The sequence below is a fragment of the Dreissena polymorpha genome, chromosome 11, assembly GCF_020536995.1.
Source record: "Dreissena polymorpha isolate Duluth1 chromosome 11, UMN_Dpol_1.0, whole genome shotgun sequence".
In the NCBI taxonomy this organism is placed as follows: Eukaryota; Metazoa; Mollusca; class Bivalvia; order Myida; family Dreissenidae; genus Dreissena; species Dreissena polymorpha.
Genome location: NC_068365.1, coordinates 74160918 through 74185356, shown reverse-complemented (window position 1 = coordinate 74185356; position 24439 = coordinate 74160918). Strand labels below are relative to the sequence as shown.

The 24439-nt window shown below is 38.1% G+C and overlaps 1 protein-coding gene and 1 pseudogene across 1 annotated transcript in view; one reads left to right on the top strand and one right to left on the bottom strand.

The window, feature by feature from the left end:
- Nucleotides 1–1168: 1168 nt before the first annotated feature.
- Nucleotides 1169–13836, bottom strand: LOC127850400 (endoglucanase E-4-like; annotated as a pseudogene).
- A 9315-nt stretch (nt 13837–23151) lies between these two features.
- LOC127850397 (calsyntenin-1-like) overlaps nt 23152–24439 on the top strand; it is a 78241-nt gene continuing 76953 nt past the window's right edge. Inside the window, exon 1 of the mRNA XM_052383417.1 lies at nt 23152–23334. Within this exon, the coding sequence (XP_052239377.1) occupies nt 23271–23334 (64 nt within the window). The 5' untranslated portion in view covers nt 23152–23270. The remainder of the gene's footprint in view (nt 23335–24439) is intronic.

Below are 24439 nucleotides of genomic sequence, written 5' to 3'. Positions count from 1 at the left end.
GTTCACAATCATCAAGTATTGCATCAAGGTTGAAAACACGAGCATAAACAGATAAATCATACTTGTGTCTACCAATATTGCTTGTTATTTAATAGAGGTCTGAAATAATTTGTCGTTTAATTACACAAAACGGGGACCAACTCATAAATAAATCCATGCAAAAATCAATTTTGGCAATCTGTATTTAAGAATCAACAAGCACAACACATCCACCTGCAGATGAATTTATTTATCTCCTCGCCCAAAGGTTTGACTGGTTCCGATCGCAAATCTCAATCTCTGCGAAGAGATGTGTCTGGTTAAGACCATATCTCGTAACAACACGAGGAGATGATTGATTCCTATACAGTTCTTTGCCTACTCTCAGAGACTTTCCTGGTACTGATCACAATTGTACTTTCACTCTACGTGATGATGGTTGATAAAAATAAGCAAACAAATACACATAAGCGTTGCTGACCTGCCGTAGCCGCTTTAGATGTTCGCGCTAATCGGCTTTTAATATAGTAGGCATTCCAAAATATTAATTCCGATTATTACCATTTTGTCAAAATATATGTAAATTGGTCCGGACGCAAACATAGTGGCTCATTTTTTTCCGTGATGTATGACATTGATCTTTAGCAGTGTGACTGACTCATAAATTCTGCATATGTAACCAATGACCTTATTATTTCAACCATAGTTCAGGAAAATATTTCCAAGAGTATTGAATATGTGATGCGGACACGAAAACAATTCTAAAACAACCTCTACCGTCATAATGTATATAGTATCGATATAGTATATGTTGTTTTTTCACTTAATATTCCTCGTTAAGAGTTAAGTGTTGGTTAATTATTGAAAAATAAGCAATGTCAACATTAAAATTGTAACTGTATATACCCCGGTACACACTTAAAAGATCATTTTCAACTCAAATTACAACCGTGTGCGCTATTGAAACAATACAAGCTCATGCTCTTTTGAATCCAGTAGTTATACTGCTAAGCTCATGCTCTTTTGAATCCAGTAGTTATACTGCTAAGCAAATTATGTCCATTATTGATGATATCGCATGCATGTTAAATGACAATGTGGCAATGTGTCTAAATGTACTGAATATGTTCGCCCTGGACATGTTCGCACAGCCTTAAGTGCATAGTGCACGATATAAAAAACAAGATCCTTTCACACACACACACATTTTTATTCGTATGGTTGCATTCGATTCACATTTAGCATTTCGCTGCCGGTGCTGGCGGCAGTGCGTTGTTGACTGAGAAATGGTACAGCCCTGAAAAATATAAATGCTATTAAATAAATCATACACACTTTTTAAAGACAATACTTGTATGTGAAGGTTTATTGCAAGAAATAAAAGACCATATAAGGGTTTTATGTACGTTTCACCAAGTTCTATTGCAGTTGAAGGTTTTCTTTGTTTATACGTGATTGCAAAGTAGCCACTCTCTTTAAAATGTCATGAATGCGCGCATTGAAAGAAAATACCATAAACAAATCCAGCTCCGGTTCATAAGAGGCAGGTGTCCTTATCGAGACGCTTTAAACCCATTGATGCCTAGTGGACTCTCCCATCCTTCTAAATTGGATCAATTTTTTCCAAAATTAGGGATGTCTAGTGTATGTATTTCTATATTTAGAATATTTCTTACATAAATTCCTTTAAGCAAACAGTGCAGACCCTGATGAGACGCCGCATCATTTACCTAGACGCTTTTTCTAGACGCTAGGCATAAATGAGTTAAGCCCATAAACAATCAAAATCAACGAATATTTCGTTACAATATTTCGCAAAATAAAGTTATTACATAAAAAAACAGTTTGCCCTATAGAAATTGCCAAAATTTAAATTCTAGATGTGGTCTGGTAACGTAGATTTAACGCGATACAAAATGATCGTTTTTGTTTGCTTGTTTGTGTCAGAATATATTCCATGTGAATTTCCGGCTACGCTATCCGAACATATACGAGCGAACGCGAGATTGACTTCGAGCAGCTTCGAAGGCATAACGTAGTTCTCGTGAATACATGCATGTTAGTAACGCTTGTGATATTCGAAAGTTACTTTTGAAACTCTGGGAAACTTGGAAGAATGTTAATTGATTTGTTAGTTTAATCCGTGTGGCAATTAGTCAACGCCAACCGAAGTGTAATAACAAGATGAACAAGAGCACCGCCTTGCGGGTGCAGACCGCTCATCTATTTTCTTTTAAAGGTGAAGGGACTCTCGTTTTCAATCACAAAGGAGGGAGGGGTGGAGTGAAGAGGGGTGTATAGTGTGGGGGTGTGGACATTATTACATTATCTTCCAAAAATGCGAAAAAAAGGCAAAAAAAAACGGGGGGTGGGGGTGGGGGGGGCGGGGGGCGGGGGGTGGGGGTGGGGATTATTGGGTGCGATGGTTGGACAGTATTTCAAACATAAAATTATAAAAATAAATATTTGTGTTTTTAACCGTTTAAAAACAAATTTGGGGGGGGGTGGGTATAGTGTGAGGGTGTGTGTGGTAATTTGTGAGATGATCTTTAAAAAATATATTTAAAAAATAGGGGGGGGATTCGGGTGGGGGGAGGGGGGTGGGGGGATTCTTGGGTGCGATGGTTGGACGGCATTTTAAACATAAAATAATAAAAATAAATAGTTGTGTTTTTAACCGTTTAAAAACAAAATTTGGGGGGGTGGGTATAGTGAGAGGGTGTGGTGGTCATTTGTGAGATGATCTTTAAAAAAATAGGGGGGATTCGGTGGGGGAGGGGGGGCACGGGGGATGGTTTGGGTGGAGTCTGTTGTGGTATGTCAGGTAAGAGTAGTTTTGTCAAAGTATCAATCAAATCTAAACATAAATAAAGAAGTTATGGCAATTTTAGCAAAATTTCATAATTTGACCTTGAGAGTCAAGGTCATTCAAAGGTCAAGGTAAAAATCAACTTGCCAGGTACAGTAACTCATGATAGCATGAAAATATTTAAAATAAGTTTGAAAGCAATAGCCTTGATACTTAAGAAGTAAAGTGGATCGAAACACAAAATTAAACCATATAGTCAAAGTTACTAAGTCAAAAAGGGCCATAATTCCGTAAAAATGACATCCAGAGTTATGCAACTTGTCCTTTTACTGTACCCTTATGATAGTTCGCGAGTGTTCCAAGTATGAAAGCAATATCTATCGATACTTTAGGGGTAAAGTGGACCAAAACACAAAAACTTAACCAAATTTTCAATTTTCTAGGTATAAAGGTCCCATAATTCCGCCCAAATGCCAGTCAGAGTTACATAACTTTGCCTGCACAGTCCCCTTATGATAGTTAATAAGTGTTGCAAGTATGAAGCAATAGCTTTGATACTGCAGGAATAAAGCGGACCTAAACACAAAACTTAACCAAATTTTAAATTTTCTAAGTATATAAAGGGCACATAATTCTGTCAAAATGCCAGTCAGAGTTACATAACTTTGCCTGCACAGTGCCCTTATGATAGTAAGTAAGTGTTGCAAGTATGAAAGCAATAGAATACTTAAGGAATAAAATGGACCTAAACACAAAACTTAACCAAAATTTTCAATTTTCTAAGTATAAAAGGGCACATAATTCTGTCAAAATGCACGCCAGAGTTATCTAACTTTGCCTGCCCAGTCCCCTCATGATAGTAAGTAAGTGTACCAAGTTTGAATGCAATAGCATTGATACTTTCTGCAAAAAAGTGGACCTAAACGCAAAACTAACCAAAATTTTCAATTTTCTAAGTTTAAAAAGGGCACATAATTCAGTCAAAATGCACGCCAGAGTTATCTAACTTTGCCTGCCCAGTCCTCTCATGATAGTAAGTAAGTGTACCAAGTTTGAATGCAATAGCATTGATACTTTCTGAGAAAAGTGGACCTAAACGCAAAACTTAACCGGACGCCGACGCCAAGGTGATGACAATAGCTCATACTTTTTTTCAAAAAATAGATGAGCTAAAAATGTTTTGAAACGCTGTCGAAATGAACTTCAGAATGATGCCATGAAAACTGAACACCAGAGCGTTTCTGACATGCTCCAGTAATGTTACATGTGAGTGGTCTAATACAATGAATATTAACGAAAGGGCATGCCTACACTAGTAGTAAGATTATGTGAACTGGACTTTGCCAAGTTGCTACGATGTTAAAATCCCATTATTACCAGCAAGTGCGCCCTGGAAACCAGCGTTGTAATCGCAGGCGACCTCGTTCTTGACGTAGTCGTCTCGTCTGTCATCGTAGTTGTCTCCCTGGTCAGGGCCGCCGACAAGACCTCCTTTCAGAACGTTTGGATTATCAGCCCAACTGCCTGGGTCGCAGCTGTTGGTGTTGGTCGGACAAGAGCTGTGACAAAATCATACGACATCATTCAATGACTCAACACTGTCAACATTTCGAGCATTAAAAAATGCTACCAACACAACGGGAAAGGTGCCCATTTTCAATCATTATCTGCGGGACTGTTTTTTTATAAATGAACTTTATTAACACTTATATTGTAAGTATAATGCGTGGTGTGAACGTTTTAAAATACGACTTTACTGTTATTTTATAACTTTTATCTTAAGAGCTACCTTCCTCTGTGGTGAGGTTTTTTGGTGGGTAGCGGTTACCGAAGCCGATCTCGTAACTGATGTGGAGCTTGTTGTCGCCAAGGATGTAGTTGATCTGGCTCATTGCGTACTTCTTGTACTCGTCGGGACTCAGTCCGTCAGCAGCCGCTACGACGGCAGCAAACGCAGCATTAGCTGAAAAATATATGCATATTCTGCATTTTCTAAACAAGTATCATATCGATGATTGTGATGCCTGTTTCGCAAACATAGAGGATTAGATTAAGCTATCGGTTGTTTAAATTTTGAAAAGTAATTAATTTATTACAATGTAACCAAGTCAGCATTTTAATACAAACTGTTTCAATCTTGAATCAGATAATGAATTGGAATTTGTTTGTGTGCGGTTGTTTTGGTTTGATCAAACAGTGAGGTAGAATAATTTGTTTTTACTGGGATGGATATTATTAAATCATTATTGTGAGGTGCATGGACTATTTATATGGACATTCAATGCCGTTGTGTAAAATACATGTAGTTTCATACTTTGAATATATGAGCAAAAAGCGTACCACTCATTTATACAACACTTATACAGTAAATAAATACGATTTATGGTGCATTTATACTGATGAAAGTTTGTCATGCTTAATCACACGAAATGATTCGTAGAACGCTTAGCTTATATGTGAGGCGTGCTCTGTGAAAATGGGGTTTAATGCATGTGCGGAAAGTGTTGTCCCAGATTAGCCTGTGCAGTCCAGACGACACGTTTCGCCTAAACTCATTTTTTTTCTAAGAAGAGACTTTCTTTAAACGAAATATTTCATAAAAGCGGAAGGCGTCTCCCATGATTAGCCTGTGCGGACTGCACAGGCTAATCTGGTACGACACTTTACGGTCTGCACGGGCTAATCTGGTACGACACTTTACGGTCTGCACAGGCTAATCTGGTACGACACTTTACGGTCTGCACAGGCTAATCTGGTACGACACTTTACGGACTGCACAGGCTAATCTGGTACGACACTTTACGGTCTGCACAGGCTAATCTGGTACGACACTTTACGGTCTGCACGGGCTAATCTGGTACGACACTTTACGGTCTGCACGGGCTAATCTGGTACGACACTTTACGCCCATGGGCTAATCTGGTACGACACTTTACGGTCTGCACGGGCTAATCTGGTACGACACTTTACGGTCTGCACGGGCTAATCTGGTACGACACTTTACGCCCATGGGCTAATCTGGTACGACACTTTACGGTCTGCACGGGCTAATCTGGTACGACACTTTACGGTCTGCACGGGCTAATCTGGTACGACACTTTACGGTCTGCACAGGCTAATCTGGTACGACACTTTACGGTCTGCACAGGCTAATCTGGTACGACACTTTACGGTCTGCACGGGCTAATCTGGTACGACACTTTACGGTCTGCACAGGCTAATCTGGTACGACACTTTACGGTCTGCACAGGCTAATCTGGTACGACACTTTACGGTCTGCACGGGCTAATCTGGTACGACACTTTACGGTCTGCACAGGCTAATCTGGTACGACACTTTACGGTCTGCACAGGCTAATCTGGTACGACACTTTACGGTCTGCACAGGCTAATCTGGTACGACACTTTACGGTCTGCACAGGCTAATCTGGTACGACACTTTACGGTCTGCACAGGCTAATCTGGTACGACACTTTGCGGACTGCACAGGCTAATCTGGTACGACACTTTACGGTCTGCACAGCTAATCTGGTACGACACTTTACGGTCTGCACAGGCTAATCTGGTACGACACTTTGCGGACTGCACAGGCTAATCTGGTACGACACTTTGCGGACTGCACAGGCTAATCTGGTACGACACTTTACGGTCTGCACAGGCTAATCTGGTACGACACTTTACGGTCTGCACAGGCTAATCTGGTACGACACTTTACGGTCTGCACAGGCTAATTTGGTACGACACTTTACGGTCTGCACAGGCTAATCTGGTACGACACTTTACGGTCTGCACGGGCTAATCTGGTACGACACTTTACGGTCTGCACAGGCTAATCTGGTACGACACTTTACGGTCTGCACAGGCTAATCTGGTACGACACTTTACGGTCTGCACGGGATAATCTGGTACGACACTTTACGGTCTGCACAGGCTAATCTGGTACGACACTTTACGGTCTGCACGGGCTAATCTGGTACGACACTTTACGGTCTGCACAGGCTAATCTGGTACGACACTTTACGGTCTGCACGGGCTAATCTGGTACGACACTTTACGGTCTGCACGGGCTAATCTGGTACGACACTTTACGGTCTGCACGGGCTAATCTGGTACGACACTTTACGGACTGCACGGGCTAATCTGGTACGACACTTTACGGACTGCACGGGCTAATCTGGTACGACACTTTACGGTCTGCACGGGCTAATCTGGTACGACACTTTACGGTCTGCACAGGCTAATCTGGTACGACACTTTACGGTCTGCACGGGCTAATCTGGTACGACACTTTACGGTCTGCACGGGCTAATCTGGTACGACACTTTACGGACTGCACGGGCTAATCTGGTACGACACTTTACGGTCTGCACGGGCTAATCTGGTACGACACTTTACGGACTGCACAGGCTAATCTGGTACGACACTTTACGGACTGCACGGGCTAATCTGGTACGACACTTTACGGACTGCACGGGCTAATCTGGTACGACACTTTACGGTCTGCACGGGCTAATCTGGTACGACACTTTACGGTCTGCACGGGCTAATCTGGTACGACACTTTACGGTCTGCACGGGCTAATCTGGTACGACACTTTACGCCCATGGGTTAATCTCCCTTTTCACAGAGGCTGACAGCACATTATGATTATAACATTAATAAATCCTCAAATGTATTAGAAGTCAAAGCTCAAAGAAAGTGCAAATAACAAATTGCAGAACAAACTTTAGTCGATGTCCGCTTAACTTAAGAACAAAAAGAATCATGTCGTATAGGTATATTGTTAGTTTTACATACTAGTATATCCCAGTTATTATTACCAGCATGTCTGTTGGGGCCCCATTTGTCTCTGAAGGACAAACCACATGGTGTCATTGGAACGCTACCACCGGGCATATACTGGCGTATGAAAGCATCAATGTCGTTCTTGTATTTGCCCTCCTTTGTTACTTCGTGAAGTAAGAGCTGAAATAGATCAAGTATTTCAGGACCTATTCACACAAGGAAGAATCACAAATAATATTCGTGACATTTATTTGTAGTGTGTTCTTTGCCGGTGATTAATCTCACCTTTGTTAGACCCTATGTTAACAGTACGATGCAAAAAACAAGAGTTTCATACACTTAATAGAGAGAATTAAAGACGGTCCTTTACAGGCCTTATAAAGCAATCTCAGTTTGATCGCTGAGTTTATAATGTGTTACAGCCATCCTTATTAAATATGTTGCTTTTGCGGATATTGAAGCTTGTATTATTAAAGACAATGATCCTACTGCTGCGCCAACGTTTGCGTCATTCCAGTTGAAGCCCCAGGCAGTTCCGGCAGGGTAGAAAGACTTGGCATCCTGTAGATACCCGTTGTCTCCTGTGGATTTGTGCAGCCATATGGCGGCGGCGCTGAGCTCGTCCGCATCGCCCGATGACCTAGAAAAAGTTTACGTTGATAGACATGAGTCCAAGGTTTGGTGAATAAAAATGATGTGGTATTAGCTACCTATGAAAAAGAAACTGACGTAATCAGTTTAATAGCGAAATTAATGTTTAATGTATCCGTCACGTAGCGAATTAGTATTAAGCATGGTGCGTTTGAGCAAAAATATCGCCTACTCTGTATCTTAAACACATTATGCATATGCGTAAAGTGTCATTACATATTAGCATGTGTAGTCCGCAAAGGCTAATCAGGGACGACACTTTCCGCTTTTATTGTATTTTTCGTTCAAAGAAAGACTCTACTAGACGAAAATTCGGTTTAAACAGAAAGTTTCGTCACTGATTAACATGTGCGGACTGCACAGGCTAATCTGGGACGACACTTTACGCACGTGCTTTAAACCCTCTGTTCACATTGCACGGCCCATATATTTATTAATGGCCACTTACCCGTAGAAATCCCTGGCCTGAGTGACACAGTCGGTGTACTTGCCTCGGTTGTTCTTCGCAAACGTGTACAAACTCTTGGCCGCTGCGAGAAGACTGTCGGCAAAAGCTGCGTCTGTAAGTTAGACAAAGTACGTGTATGATTCTGAAATTGCGTTGTAACTTCACGTATGAGTAATAACATTTAGGAAGACGTTGATGGAAAAGTTGATGGAAAAGAGAAGGTGCCTTTATCGTTTAGTAAAACTGGTTTGTTACAGTTCATTCTGTAAAGTACCTTGCACAGTTCTGCAAAGATACGTCTTTTGTTTTTCTTTCAAAGACAACGTGCTGTAATAATATTGTGCAATACTCAGTAGGATAAGATCCGCATCCTTATGTCATTAATTATTGATAATCCATTACCGCCACAAATGTCCTTGAATATCAGGTATCCGGAGGCCATGGCTGCTACAGTATTACCGGCGACGTCGGAACCATGGCAGCCGGTGTTGACCTTGTATGCAGGTCTTCCCATGTGCATGTTCTCAGGGCGTCCCCAGAACCCATGGTCTGCGTAGCCGTCACCAACCTACGTCCATGAAATACAGATATACAACATGAATACGTTATTAATAATTATTCATATAAAACAGATGGCACTTTTCATTGGTCTTGTCTTTAAAAGAGCATTTCTGAAGACAGCAACATAGTTTTGGGCAATTATTATTATAAAGTTCATCTTAAATATAATGTTTAACATATTTTATTGCATTACCTTTACCGAGGTTTTGACAAAGACTCTTATTTTTATGTAAACCTCTACAGCTGCGTGGTTTCGAAAACCTAATTTGTGTTTTTCCCTGAATCAAAGGGTGGCAGATGCTTAGTTTTTATCAAGTGCGTTTCGTAATTTGAAAAATCAAATTTGTGATAGATAACAAAACACGTTATCATACCTGCACATACAGCGTCTGTTGGTCCGGGATCCAGCATTTCTTGAAGTACTCCAGCGGCCATTTCACCATGTCGCACATCATGTCCTTCTGCCCAGAGGAAGTGTAAGCGTCCGTGAACTTGAGGAAGCCGTAGTTCAAGACCCACGAGGAGAAAGACATAGGAAGGTTGAACTTCACGTGGTCCCCAGCTGTAAAATGTACGCCAAACTTAATTGTGTATTTTTTGCGCATTCTTTAAATGTCCGTGCAAATAGGCATATACTGTTGTTATACATTGTATATATCAGTCATCCAATCGTGGATGACGAAGATGAAACCGTCACAGCACACAAACATATACAAACACGCTCGCGCAATCAACACCACCACAACAACAATATTAGCAACGTTCAACCTGACGTAAATACGAAATATCTTCGGGACTGTTTGAACGGTTAGGGTAAATCATTGTTGGTCAACACCCGGTTTGCAGTCGCCCAAACATAGCGTGTGACCAAGAGTTATGTATTAGGGTTTAAAGCATTATTTTCGCCCAACGTACCGTCATACCAGCCACCACTGAGATCGTGCCCACTGTCACCGTCGTTGACGGCGCTGTCTCCACGCCATGGAATCGGGTTGTTGGGAGGCAGGCGGCCGGATCGCTGGGCGTCGAAGAACAGAATAGACAGACCGAGCGCATCGCCGTAGTTATATTTCATGGCTGATCCTGCGAGGTTTAACAAAATATTTATATGAAATACAAACTTAATGCGACAGCATACGATGTACGTTATATATAACGGTTACATAAGATAGTTAGTTTCCATGTTTAAGAAGATTATCAGAAGGGTTTACATATATCAATCAAAACAAATTTATAATAAATAATGTTTTTTAAGTTATTGTCAGGCAAACAATCCATGTAGATTCTAAGCGTATATAATACATAACTGATTCTGACATACCTCCGGTCGCGGCAGGGCCTCCAGTAATGGGATTTCCACCGCCGCTGCTAGGTGGTTGTGTTGCAGCGCCGCCGGTTCCACTACCAGTTCCGCTACCGGCATCGCCGTCACCTATAAACCCAAGGCGGAGCCTTCAGAAATATCCATTTGTATATCGCTTTATGAAAATGGGTTCAATGCATGTGCGAAAATTTTCGTCTCATATTAGCCTGTACAGTCCGCACAGGTTAATCAGGGACGAAACTTTGCGCTTTTATGGTATTTTCTGTTTAAAGGAAGTCTCTTCCTAGCGGATATCCAGTTTAGGCGGAAAGTTTTGTCCCTGATTAGCCTGTGCGGGAACACTTCAGACCATTGTTATAGTATTCTTAATTGAATCATTACATTGGCATATTCGCAGACGTCCATGAATTCAGAAATATTTTTTTACTAAATATTGTTTATTGTTCGCAAATTTAAAACATCTTGCGAATGATAGAAATATTAAATAACATTTAAACAAAAACCGGGGTTTGTTATCAGTCTGAAAGACCGTATTACTGTTATGAATAACAATGGATAACATAAACATCTATACTGTCGACGAACCATCTCCAAGGCGTAGAATTTAAGATCATTTTGCGGTCAAACCCATTTGAAAACAAATATTCTATCGTATGATGAACAATATGTAAAATGAATATTATTTATATACTTTTATAATGCAAATAAATTAAGTGATTGTACTGTTACTACACATTCTTATATTATATGCTAAATTGTTGTAATTAAAGATAATACGTTTTTATTGCTGGTCATTAATTTAAAGATAAGTCACATATCCGACAAAAATACGTATTAATGCATCTTGAAATATATAGAGTGTATTTAATATACATATGTGTAATTAATATACACACTTGTAAAAATTGAACCACCCTCCATTTTCTAAACAGACACATTAAATGGGCTGCTTTATATTGATAAATGTAAACATTCGATGTAAAGAGCTCCAGTAAAAAAAATAGAATAAAATTTAATAAAAGTAACCCTCAACAGGGCTCGGACCTCTGACCCCTGGAGTCCTGGAGTAAAAAGTCTTCCATTTAGACCACTCGGCCATCCGTGCGCACACAACGCATGATGGAATTTATACTTTATATAAGCAATCCTCGTAGTTACGCAAAATATAACGACAACAGAACTCTCCAAATTTTCATGAAATTATTCAATCGTTTCGCGTTGCAACGCTTTATAATTGTCAGGTTTTCAAATCGTCAAAAGATGCGTATAATGGCTATTTTAGAGCATGGTAAATGTTTAGTATTACAGTTTCCTCACAAATATCATAACTTAGACGAACATTTGCGAATCTGAAACATTTTTTTTTAATTTTGTCAATTTACCAAAACGTGAAAAGGCCCCTTTAAATAACTGTTATTGTATGAAGTAACGTATACAGTAACGTACCTTCAATGAAGAATGTTCCGTGCGCCGCTTGGTCCCCAGCCGCGCGTGCAACAAAGTCCACTTGAAAGTCGGCGCCGGGGTTGATGTCGGCGTCAAAATTCATGTTGTGCACCACCCATTCCGTCGGCGTGTGGGACTCTACCTCCGCTCTCCAGATCTAAGGCAAATTCACAAATAAATTCCTCAGTGCAAAGAATTATCCAAAGCGTTAATCCTCCTGTATCGAGTTATAGGCATATTATGAACAGCCGTTTAACCATTTGCCTTAACTTAAAAGAAAGCGGCTGCCTACAAAAATATCTCCATGGAGTTTCTTTCATTTTGTATACCCAGTCGAAATCATTAAGTGAAGAAATTGCCCATTTACCCAAGTATAAAATCCTAATTTGAATGATTGTGAAAAAATTAAGTTATTTAAAATGGAAAATCAAATGACTATGAATACTTTGCCTACCATATGAACAGGGATTATGATCCTCACAATAAATAAATATTATTAAATCAATAAACGCTGAAATGTATTATGTACATTACAGCACTTTGCAATAATGCACAATTGTATACCTCGATGTTATCAATAGGCTTGTCGAATACTAGATGGACCTTCCAACCATGGAGAGCCTGGGAGGGGTTGAGCTTGAAGTAACCTTGGAAACCGCCATTCCAACTGTTGGTAACAGTGATATCAGCGGCCCATCCGTTGCCCCCAAAAACCAACAACAGCAGCAAAAACATGTTTCTAGATAAACAAAAATAGTAACATTACTTGTCGTACACTTAGAAATCTTAATTTACCAGTAAATCTGTGACATTTAAGGTATGTGTAAAAAATAAAAATGGAATCCAATTAATGTTTTCTGGTTAATAGAACGTTCGTTAAACCCTTTTCGGCAATCCAATATTGTTTGTAAAAGTGATAATTAATAAATGGTTTGTAAATTTTACTAAATTGCACAAATAATTTGAGGAATCTACTTCTCAGCCAACGCCGGCTGCTAATGTCTGAGAATAATCTATGAGACGACACTTTTAAGTTTCATCAGATTTTAGAAAAAAAGGGTCATGGTTTGATTTGTTTGATGTTTTTGTTTGTCACTTTACAATTACGTTATGACAGTCAATGGATGACATTTGCATCAATAATTTGCATATGAATGCAACGAGTCTCCATTTCAACCACAACGGATCATTATAATGCAAAATTAGAAGAAAAATGCAATAACCAGTTGACCACGATTCTTGATTTAGTCGTATGTTTTCACCATAAAAATACTTTAATATACATGTATACATAATTATGTGTTTGAAGATAAGTAACAGTAATTATCGTTGTTATATTTGTGCATTTTAAAATTACCATTATCGCGTTTGCATGGCGTTTACATATTCATGTTTGCTCATACTTTGACCTGAAAAACATTGATTAAATCAATGCCTCATATTTATTTTCATGAGAAATCACCCATGTTTAAATACAAAAAAATCATTGAACAAAATGAGAATATGTCCATGTATGTGGTAAATTAAACGTACGAACCGTATCGTCGCCTGAAGTCACCACTTCTGTCCATTCAGAAACATATATATACGTACGGTCAATCCAATAATGGAAGGATTAGATAATATTAACCATGGTTACATATCGTATTTGTAACAGGTGTATTGGGTTTCGTCCCAATGCGATGATACACGTTTGTAGTTGATGAACTGTCACTACACACTGTATGCCGCTTAATAAGTTCACGACTTTACGATATGGGATCAGCTTTGTAGTGATTGTAGCATGCCGCTTAATAAGTTCACGACTTTACGATATGAGATCAGCTTTGTAGTGATTGTAGCATGCCGCTTAATAAGTTCACGACTTTACGATATGAGATCAGCTTTGTAGTGATAGTAGCTTATCGTTGATCATTCATTTACAAAAAAGGAATATGAAAAAGAGAAGACACATCTGTTTGTTTTATAATACACTAACTTATAATTAATCTTATTTATTAAACAAAAAAGGAATTAGCTCTAAAACATGTATGCAAAACAGAAGTTATCATTATGTATTTGAGAATCAATAAGTACAGGACGTCTTCTTCCAAATGACATTCATTTATTAAGACATTTTCATCGTTGTACAAAGCCATAAAAACATGTTATAAATAGAATTTTAATTATGAGTTAATGTAATACGAATAATAACATATTGCACTTAGTAAATCTGTTGACAAATTGCAGTTAGTGAGTCTGTTTGATAATATATAATTAATTTCAAATATTTAAATCATTTAATATTATCAAGTCATGCTTAGCATAGTCTTTAACTTTCGCGCCGAGGTTTGACAAGTCTGAGCATAGCTTTTTATCTCCGCGCAGAGATTTGACTGGTTCCGATGATAACTTTTAACGATGGAAGTAGAAGTCTGGTTCTGAATATACACATGTTGTTTTATTCCTCCGCGGAGATATTTTACTTGCTGAGAGCATATCTCTTATCCGGCGAATGGTGGCATTTCACTCCACGTGATGATGGTCGACAACAAAAAGACCTTGACCTGCTGTCAATGCTTTTATTGCAGCGTTTGTCTACTTTAAATTTGAAACGTCAACAAATTTATCATCACTGTCTTATGTAAATATACGGTTCAGCACGGACTCTAGATATATATGCTCCGTGGGTTCAGTCTGCATTACTAAGTTCCACCATTCAAAAATAGAACACTGAATGGAGAGTTGACCTTGATGATGATGATGATGATGATGATGATGATGATGATGGTGATGGTGATGATGATGATGATGATGATGATGGTGAAGATGATGATGATGATGATGATGATGATGATGATGATGATGATGATGATGATGATGATGATGATGATGATGATGATGATGATGATGATGATGATGATGATGATGATGATGATGATGATGATGATGATGATGACGACGACGATGACGACGAGGATGACGACGAGGATAACGACGCTGACGACGCTGACGACGCTGACGTCGCTGACGTCGCTGACGACAATGACGACGATGATGATGACAAAGTGTGCACGATTGTGGAGGAGCATAATGAACATCCTTCAATTGGTAACGGATATATGAACTAAATTTCTCACATTTTTGACCTTGAAATATGATTTTGACCGTGCGTCGTCGTGTCGGACTATTGCCTTCTGCATATCGTTTTGATTACCTGAAGATATGGACCAGACTGAAACATATAGTCTCAAACTTTTTATCTTGCAAATTGACATTGCTTTCAAGCTGACGTCAGTTACTCGTGCTTTCTGCACACCTATTCCATGACCTCACACTTCAGCAAAGTTTCTTTAAAATCATTAAATGGGAATAGGAATGTGGAGCGGACAAGAAATTAGAGTTGTAAATCTTTGATTCGACATTGTCATTCCGCCAACACCGATTTATACCTGGTTCACGTTGTCTCAACAAACTGAACTGTATTCAAGTTTCGTGAATATTCTTCAAGAGGTCTATCAGATATGAAGCTTACATGCATGAAAGAGTTACGGACAGACCGACAGACCGACTGACGGAGTTTAGGATTGACAGACGTATTGTATTCCCATAATCTCGCTTCTGCATTGTCATTTAACCTGAAAAGCCAAAGATTTAAATTTCATGGATAAGTGTTAGCAGCATATTATATATATTATATTATATTATATTATTGAAACTCATCAGTCAGGAATAATGAACAAAGTTTAGGGTAGGCACACAAAAATGCCCATTACACAACCTCAAACACGTTTCTGTGAAACCTTGCAAATTAAAAAACAGCGTACAAAGTCGTACATGTTTTTGAACATTTGACAATTTGAAATCTTTACGGCTACACCGTTGTCAGCGAACTTCATATCTGGTCAGACTTTGCATATTTATTCATAGTGAACTCTCCCATCCTTCTAAATTGGATCAATTTATTTCCAAAATGAGGGATGTCTAGTATATTTATGTCTATATTTAGAATATTTCTTACAGAAATTCCTTTAAGCAAACAGCGCAGACCCTAATGAGACATCGCATCATGCGGCGTCTCATCTGGGTCTACGCGGTTTGCCAATGCCTATTTTCTAGACGCTAGGCATAAATGGGTTAACAACAATAAGGAAGGGTGAGCAGATTGACATGCATGCGTCAATCGAGTGGACTCATTATCTTTAGCGACCTTAAGCTCCCGTATCTATCCGAAAGGTCACGTCGGGAAATTTAATGTGAACTTTGTACTTAAGAACCGAACACCAGGAAGTACAAACCTATGAATATCTCATAAAGTTAATAACTGCTCCAAATTTCCACCACCCCGTACTTAAAAGAATAAACGATTCCGTGCAGAAAATATTCCTGATGAACTTTTTGGTATAGCTTCATACAATCATATGTGGTAAATATAAACAGTGATCTACTGTATTTAACACGTATCATATATGATTTAATTAATGTATTAATGTTTCGAAAATTGCAACAAAAATACAAGATCGATGAACACGAGATTTTTTTTTATAGTACTTAACTGAACAACTTGAATCTTTCTTTACTTTTAGAATCAACGAAAATAATTAGGATGTTTATAGAAAGGTGCAATTATAAATATTTCATAATAAAAAGCAATCACAATTCAACATTAAATCTATTTTAACAGTATGCAAATACAATTTAATAACCCATTTTAGTTCATAAACATTATACAGCTTATTTGGTCTGCGTAAAGCTATGAGTATGGCAGTCGGTTTGCTTTCCCCTGTTGTAACATATTTCCCCCATTTGAATGGCGTTTAATGCTCCCGCTATATAAATTATAGCAAGAAATATAGGTCAAACCTAAGCTTACATAGCGGGGCTTAAAAAGAGTGGATTTAATTTTAAAAGATTGAACATCATTCTGAAACGAAATAGAACAGATATTAAAGAGCCCACTGAGCTCAATTTATCCGGTACGTATTTTTAGGTCAAAGACGATGCACGTATGCCATTACGAGGTAGCAATTCCATTTCATTTTGATTTGCAATGGTCATTCAGATGTAGCCAAACCATTTAATTATGATTTGCAATGGTTATTTAGAGGTAGGCAACTCCATTTCATCGTGACTTGCAATGTCCATTCAGATTTAAGCCACGCACTTTCAATGTTCATGTAGAGGTGACTCGGAATGTCCATTCAGATTTAACCACTCACTTTCACCATGACTTGCAATATTCATGTAGAGGTAGGCACTCCATTTCATTGTGACGTACTCGGAATGTCAATTCAGAATTATCCACTCACTTTCACTATGATTTGCAATGTTCATGTAGAGGTGGCCATACCAATTTCAGTATGAGATGCAATGTTAATTCAGCAACCGCTCCAAAGTCTATGATTTTGAATGATTTTTAATGATTAATTAGAGTTATTGACACTATGCTTTGATTTACAATATTCGTACAGCGAGTAACTCGTTACCCCCGTACTGTACAATGGTAGTTCAAATATATCCACTTCATTTCATTGTGATATATAATAATAATTAACAGTAAGTTACTATATATTACCATGTAGAAATCATTAGATTTAGCCGCTATTAAACGATTTAGTTTGAAATGGTCGTTCAAGGTAGACAATCTTTTCTTTTATAATTGTTGATGATCGTTTTAGGAGAGTCTGTATTTAACGCTATAATGTGAAACGGTCATTTAAGGAAGCCATCCTTTACCATTATTGTTTGCTAAGTCGTTCCGGGGTAGAGACGCTTTACCTTCATAATGTGCAATATTCGTACCTCAACTCAACTCAACTAACTCAATTTAACTCAACTCAACTCAGTTTATTAAGTAAATAAAGGCCGTTGGCCCAAAGTGCACAGTATTTGATAGAAAATATAACACATGTTTGTAGTTGCGAACACATCATATTAATACTAAAATATGTCAACATATTACATTGTTTAATGTTACATTAAAAATATATCAGCTTATTCAATTTTGTTCAAAAGATGATACACATACAAACACAATTTCAACAGTGTGTCATCATCTGTTTTGCTCATCAGATTATAACAGTCATGTACAGAATTTCCACCCATATACCAGTTATAAAGAAATTCTCTACGGACAACGTCATATTTACTACATTGAAAAAACGCATGGTATTCACAATCAATAATAGATAAATGTTTCTCGTTAAAACAAAAATTACAAATTCACAAATTATATGCAAGATGCAACAGCCTACCAATTTCAATAGTTAATTTGTGATTGGAGCATCTAAACTTGGCAAAGTCTATCTGATATTTAGCGGAATTTCCAACTGCAAATATATTACGGTGTTAAGTAGAGATTTATAGTTCTTATAATGGTTACCTCTAGATGCATTGTTAATGTCACTGTGCCAATTTTGTGTGACGCAATCAATTATACGCTGACAAAAATTACACACAAATAAGTCTACGTTGCCAACATCCTGAGAGATCCAGACGAATCCGAAACAATATCTAAATATAAAAGATTTTACATGTGTTGCCCAGCAAGTACACCCGGCGTTATCTATTGATATTAACATATTCTAGCATTGTTTAAGTAATAAGTTAAATGTGTTATTAGGCATCATTACCGAGGTAGCCACTCATTTCAGCTATAAGTGTGCATGAGACGTTTCAGAGTTTTATTCAATATGCTGAAATAAAAGGACATGTGAGTATAAAATATAGGTCACTAACTAACAAATATGTCTGATCCTTTAATATATATAATTTGTAGCTTTCATTTGTATTGATGTTTACATTTTTATGAATATTTTAATCGCACGTGTTTCATGTCAATAAGCAAGCATTTAGGTTTATAGGAATGATTAATTTAGAGTTATCCATATTGATTAAGGGCTATTTAGATCCATTTTTGTTCAGACGTATACAATTTAATGTATATTTATATTATGATTATTTTGGATTTAGTGCTAATTCCGCTTTATAAAGATCCTGTTAAATTTCGAATTGTCAACGTTTATAACAAGGGCTGTTTGTAAAACATGCATGCCCCCCATATGGGCTGTCAGTTGTAGTGGCAGCCATTGGGTGAATATGTTTTTGTCACTGTGACCTTGACCTTTGACCTAGTGACCTGAACATTAATAGGGGTCATCTGCCAGTCATGATCAATGTACCTATGAAGTTTCATGATCCTAAGTGTAAGCACTCTTGAGTTATCATCCGAAAACCATTTTACTATTTCGAGTCACTGTGACCTTGACCTTTGACCTAGTGACCTGAAAATCAATAGGGGTCATCTGCCAGTCATGATCAATGCGCCTATGAAGTTTCATGATCCTAGGCGTAAGCATTCTTGAGTTATCATCCGGAAACCATTTTACTGGTTCGAGTCACTGTGACCTTGACCTTTGACCTAGTGACCTAAAAATCAATAGGGGTCATCTGCCAGTCATGATCAATGTACCTATGAAGTTTCATGATCCTAGGCCTAAGCATTCTTGAGTTATCATCCGGAAACCATTTTACTGTTTCGAGTCACTGTGACCTTGACCTTTGACCTAGTGACCTAAAAATCAATAGGGGTCATCTGCCAGTCATGATCAATGTTCCTATAAAGTTTCATGATCCTAGACGTAAGCATTCTTGAGTTATCATCCGGAAACCATTATACTGTTTCGAGTCACTGTGACCTTGACCTTTGACCTAGTGACCTGAAAATCAATAGGGGTCATCTGCCAGTCATGATCAATGTTCCTAGACCTAAGCATTCTTGAGTTATCATCCGGAAACCATTTTAATATTTCGAGTCACTGTGACCTTGACCTTTGACGTAGTGACCTCAAAATCAATAGGGGTCATCGGCGAGTTATGATCAATGTACCTATGAAGTTTCATGATTCTAGGCCTAAGCATTCTCTAGTTATCATCCGGAAACCATTTTAATATTATTTCGAGTCACTGTGACCTTGACCTTTGACCTAGTGACCTCAAAATCAATAGGGGTCATCTGACAGTCATGATCAATGTACCTATGAAGTTTCATGATCCTAGGCCTAAGCGTTCTTGAGTTATCATCCGGAAACCATCTGGTGGACGGACGGACCGACAGTCCGACGGACCGACAGACCGACGGACCCACATGTGCAAAACAATATACCCCCTCTTCTTCGAAGGGGGCATACATATCCATTCAAATTAACATATATTTTGATGAATTAAAATCCCTTTTAATATACAATTATTTTGTTAACTACGGTCCAATTCAATTTGAATGAATTCTGCTTATTAATGTTTTTTTAAAACGCCCACCTAAAAGCCATAATGGTATTATATGAATATCCTTCGTTCGTCAGTCAATCATTCCGTTTGCGTGTCTGTCCGTAATATTTTCGTTTCAGATCAAAATTTCCTTAGGAGAGTTCCTAAAAATACTTGTCTATAATATTTAGGGCATTGAGATGATGTGCAGAGGAAAGGGGTAGTCACACCGGCGCAATGTCAAGGTTATACGTCTATGTTATGCCCGGTCAATATCACCGTTACCCCAGAAGGATTTTCAGAAGTAGTAGTAGTAGTAGTAGTAGTAGTAGTAGTAGTAGTAGTAGTAGTAGTAGTAGTAGTAGTAGTAGTAGTAGTAGTTGTTGTAGTAGTAGTAGTAGTAGTAGTAGTAGTAGTAGTAGTAGTAGTAGTAGTAGTAGTAGTAGTAGTAGTAGTAGTAGTAGTAGTTGTAGTAGAAGTAGTAGTAGTAGTAGTAGTAGTAGTAGTAGTAGTAGTAGTAGTAGTAGTAGTAGTAGTAGTAGTAGTAGTAGTAGTAGTAGTAGTAGTAGTGGTAGTGGTGGTGGTGGCGGCGGCAGCAGCAGCAGCAGCAGCAGCAGTAGTAGTAGTAGAAGTAGTAGTAGTAGTAGTAGTAGTAGTAGTAGTAGTAGTAGTAGTAGTAGTAGTAGTAATAGTAGTAGTAGTAGTAGTAGTAGTAGTAGTAGTAGAAGTAGAAGTAGTAGTAGTAGTAGTAGTAGTAGTAGTAGTAGTAGTAGTGGTAGTGGTAGTAGTAATAGTAGTAGTAGTTGTAGTAGTAGTAGTAGTAGTAGCTGTAGTAGTAGTAGTAGTAGTAGTAGTAGTAGTAGTAGTAGTAGTAGTAGTAGTAGTAGTAGTAGTAGTAGTAGTAGTAGTAGTAGTAGTAGTAGTAGTAGTAGTAGTAGTAGTAGTAGTAGTAGTAGAAGTAGTAGTAGTAGTAGTAGTAGTAGTAGTAGTAGTAGTAGTAGTAGTAGTAGTAGTAGTAGTCGTTTATAAGGTTTTTAAGTTGTTAATGTAAAATGATCCTATTGAATATAAATAATTCTTAATTACCACATCAAAAATCATATCAACGCTACGGGGTTGCATGCGCGATAAGAATATCCTCCGATAACTTGGTGTCAACTGCAAGTTCGTATGCCCACAGGGCTGCAATTCCTTGAGAAAATGTTCCTATAGCAATGAAAAGAATGTGCGATAAAGATCTACAAAATGTCAAGTGCGATACTGTATTCTCGTGTGACCCTATTCAGGGCACCAAAAATGTACGTTTCCGCCCCCCCCCCCCCCCCACCTTTACCGTTCTTTGCTTTAGTGTTGCCTTGAAGCGTTGGCCTACAATTTGGAATCTTTCTCCGAATATATGCAGTTATAATTTATAATGAGTTATGTACTCAAGATGGCGACAAAGTTTGACGAAAATGATCTGATAATGCCGGCAAATAACATGAATCAATACCCCAAACATAATGTTGTCAAGAAACTGAACGAGGCTTACCATGTTTGCAAAACAAAAATCACAATACAGTAAGTCGGGCACTTTTGCATTTCACCGCAAAGCCGTTGACATTTACGTCGCAAATGTCTGACTGGTCGTTCAATGATCTTTCGCGGTGCCAATGTGTGTGTGAGAGTTATAGAGGGGGGGGGGGGGGGTAGCTAGGCAAGAAATCCTGGAATAAAAATAATCATTTCCACGAACAAATCCACATTCCCCACTCACACTGTCACACTTTTTGTGTTTTATGCGTGTCGACGTTTATGAAGTCCTTCCCTGCATTATATGTGGACGCGGAATTTACCAAAGCAATCTTCGACAAGTGTAGTTACGTTAAATTGGGACGACTTTTGCATACAATCTGCAATTTCCAGGTACATATATTTCTCTAGCGATTTCTCTAAAAGATTTTTTATTTTGCGTTGTCTTGTGATTTTTGGTTGTGAGCGTCTTACCAGGAGCACCCCCATGGTCCAGCTTTGTGACCACCAAACAAACCCGGGAACGGGGATTGAACCCGCGTCGTCAAGGTGAGACGCGACTGTACCACAGTTCTAACAAGAAATACTTTATAACCGAATGCGTAAAGAATACGAATATATAGCAACTTATATAGCAACTTTCCCCTGTGTCTAAACGCCTTTTACTTGATAACGACGCGCCCATTTAGGCAAGACATACTTCTATGAGGCGAGTGGTTATGGACGTACATAACGAAAGAGTCGTAATTAAATAATTTTTAAGGCGAGTACCGGTATCCCTTATTCTTATAGTATCGGCTCTCCTCGTTGTATCGTGACGTTAACGAGCCCGCTTGAAAAAAAAACCCTTAAGAATTGCATGCCAGTAAATGTTTTCTTTATAAATATTTATTAAGATGTATTCATTAGGAGGGCGGAAACAACATGTATGTTAGGTATTTAAAAGGAACGAGTCGCTTAGGGGCAAACCGTTAGGGTGGCAAACCGTGACATTACGTACGGTTTAAAGATAACTGGAATGGGGGAGGGGGCACGGTTTCCCTATTCCCCCTCCCCCCCCCCCATGCGAGTGGAAGTATTAGTAGATTCAATTGCGTCATTTATATGTCCCATGAACGACAACTCTTCAAACAACAAACTAAACTATAATAAGTGGTTCCGCTTGCTATGAGCTACACACGGTATATTGAACATGTGCTGTTGAACTGTTTGCTTAATTTTCATCACCTAAGTGCTTCATAAAAGTAAGCATTAATAAAGTATAAAAGCTTTATAATAATTCGTTCATGGGTTACCAATTTTACAGGTTAATAGTTTCCAAATAAAAAGAAGTTATAAATAGATTGTGAGTCAGATTGAAAACGAAACCGGAAACTATATATTATGACATCACAATCTAATTTGCATATATAAATCTACTTGTCAGCCATTTGTATCAATACACATTTGTTGTGAAGACAATATAAACATAAATAGGATTCAGGGTTAAAGAAATCGTTTATAGGGATCGTTATGGATAAACGTCTTGTTTTATTCGTTTACATCGTTTGCTTTGGATTAGTCAGTTCTACGTCAGGTGAGTTTTTCGGCGAAATTCCTTTGATGTTAATAGACAATTTCGTCTAGTCCAAATAATTAGACGTAAGCTACCCCGCTTACGTCTAAACGGCTACCGTCGTTTTCCTATAGCAAATTGAGTTCAGCTAAAACTTCAGTTTTTCTCGTTAAATCTTTGCTAATGCATAAAATTATCATTAATTAGACATATATGTGAGCGATTACCTCTTAAATGTGTAAAAATTGTGCTTTTAAACCACTTATGTACATTTTTTTAAATAAACATACACAACACACTTCGTGTGTCTTCGTGTGTTTGTCGTTTATAGAATTACATTGATTTATCTTGAACGAAATTATTTTTTGAATAGGTTACACATAACCAATTGTTGTTGTACAACAAACCACATCACTTTTTAACTTTCTGTACTCTTTAATTAAATGGAACCAATATGTGTGTGTAAAAACTACCAGTTGTATCACGGAGTGTATATTGTTAGGAGATGAATCGAGTATTTGACCCTTACTGTAGTAAACTCAATCTTATGCAAAAACTATTCATCCGATTTTATTGGTTTATACGTTATCTTGTTGCTTATTAATTCCTCTTTCAAAAATATACGTTTTAGTATATTCCCGTTGTTATTAATGGATTTATAGCGAGATAAACACAAGAAATACACATTTTATGTTTTACCACCGCGCGTTTTACCATATTGTGGCTATCGATTTTGTACAATTCGCGTACAGCGAAGCGCCGAGGTTATACATTTTGATGTACCCACTCACGTCTTTTGTTGAATTATTGTTTCATTTCTCGGCAGATTTTGACAAATTATATATCATTAGAAAGCTTACGTTACGTAGTAAACAGATATATAAATATATATTAAGTTTTTCTTCTGATTTCGACAGCCCGGCGAGTTATAACTTTAACTTTTTCAAATATCATACCGTTTTGGAGTTTTAGAATCTAGATTTACGGTTGACATGTTCGTACTTAATACCAATTTGTAGCGTTTATATTTGGAGTTCAGTTTTAACAAGAAATATCTTTAAAAAATATATACGGCGTTGATTTTGGTCGATGTTTATGAACGATCAAAAGTTATCGCAATGAGATA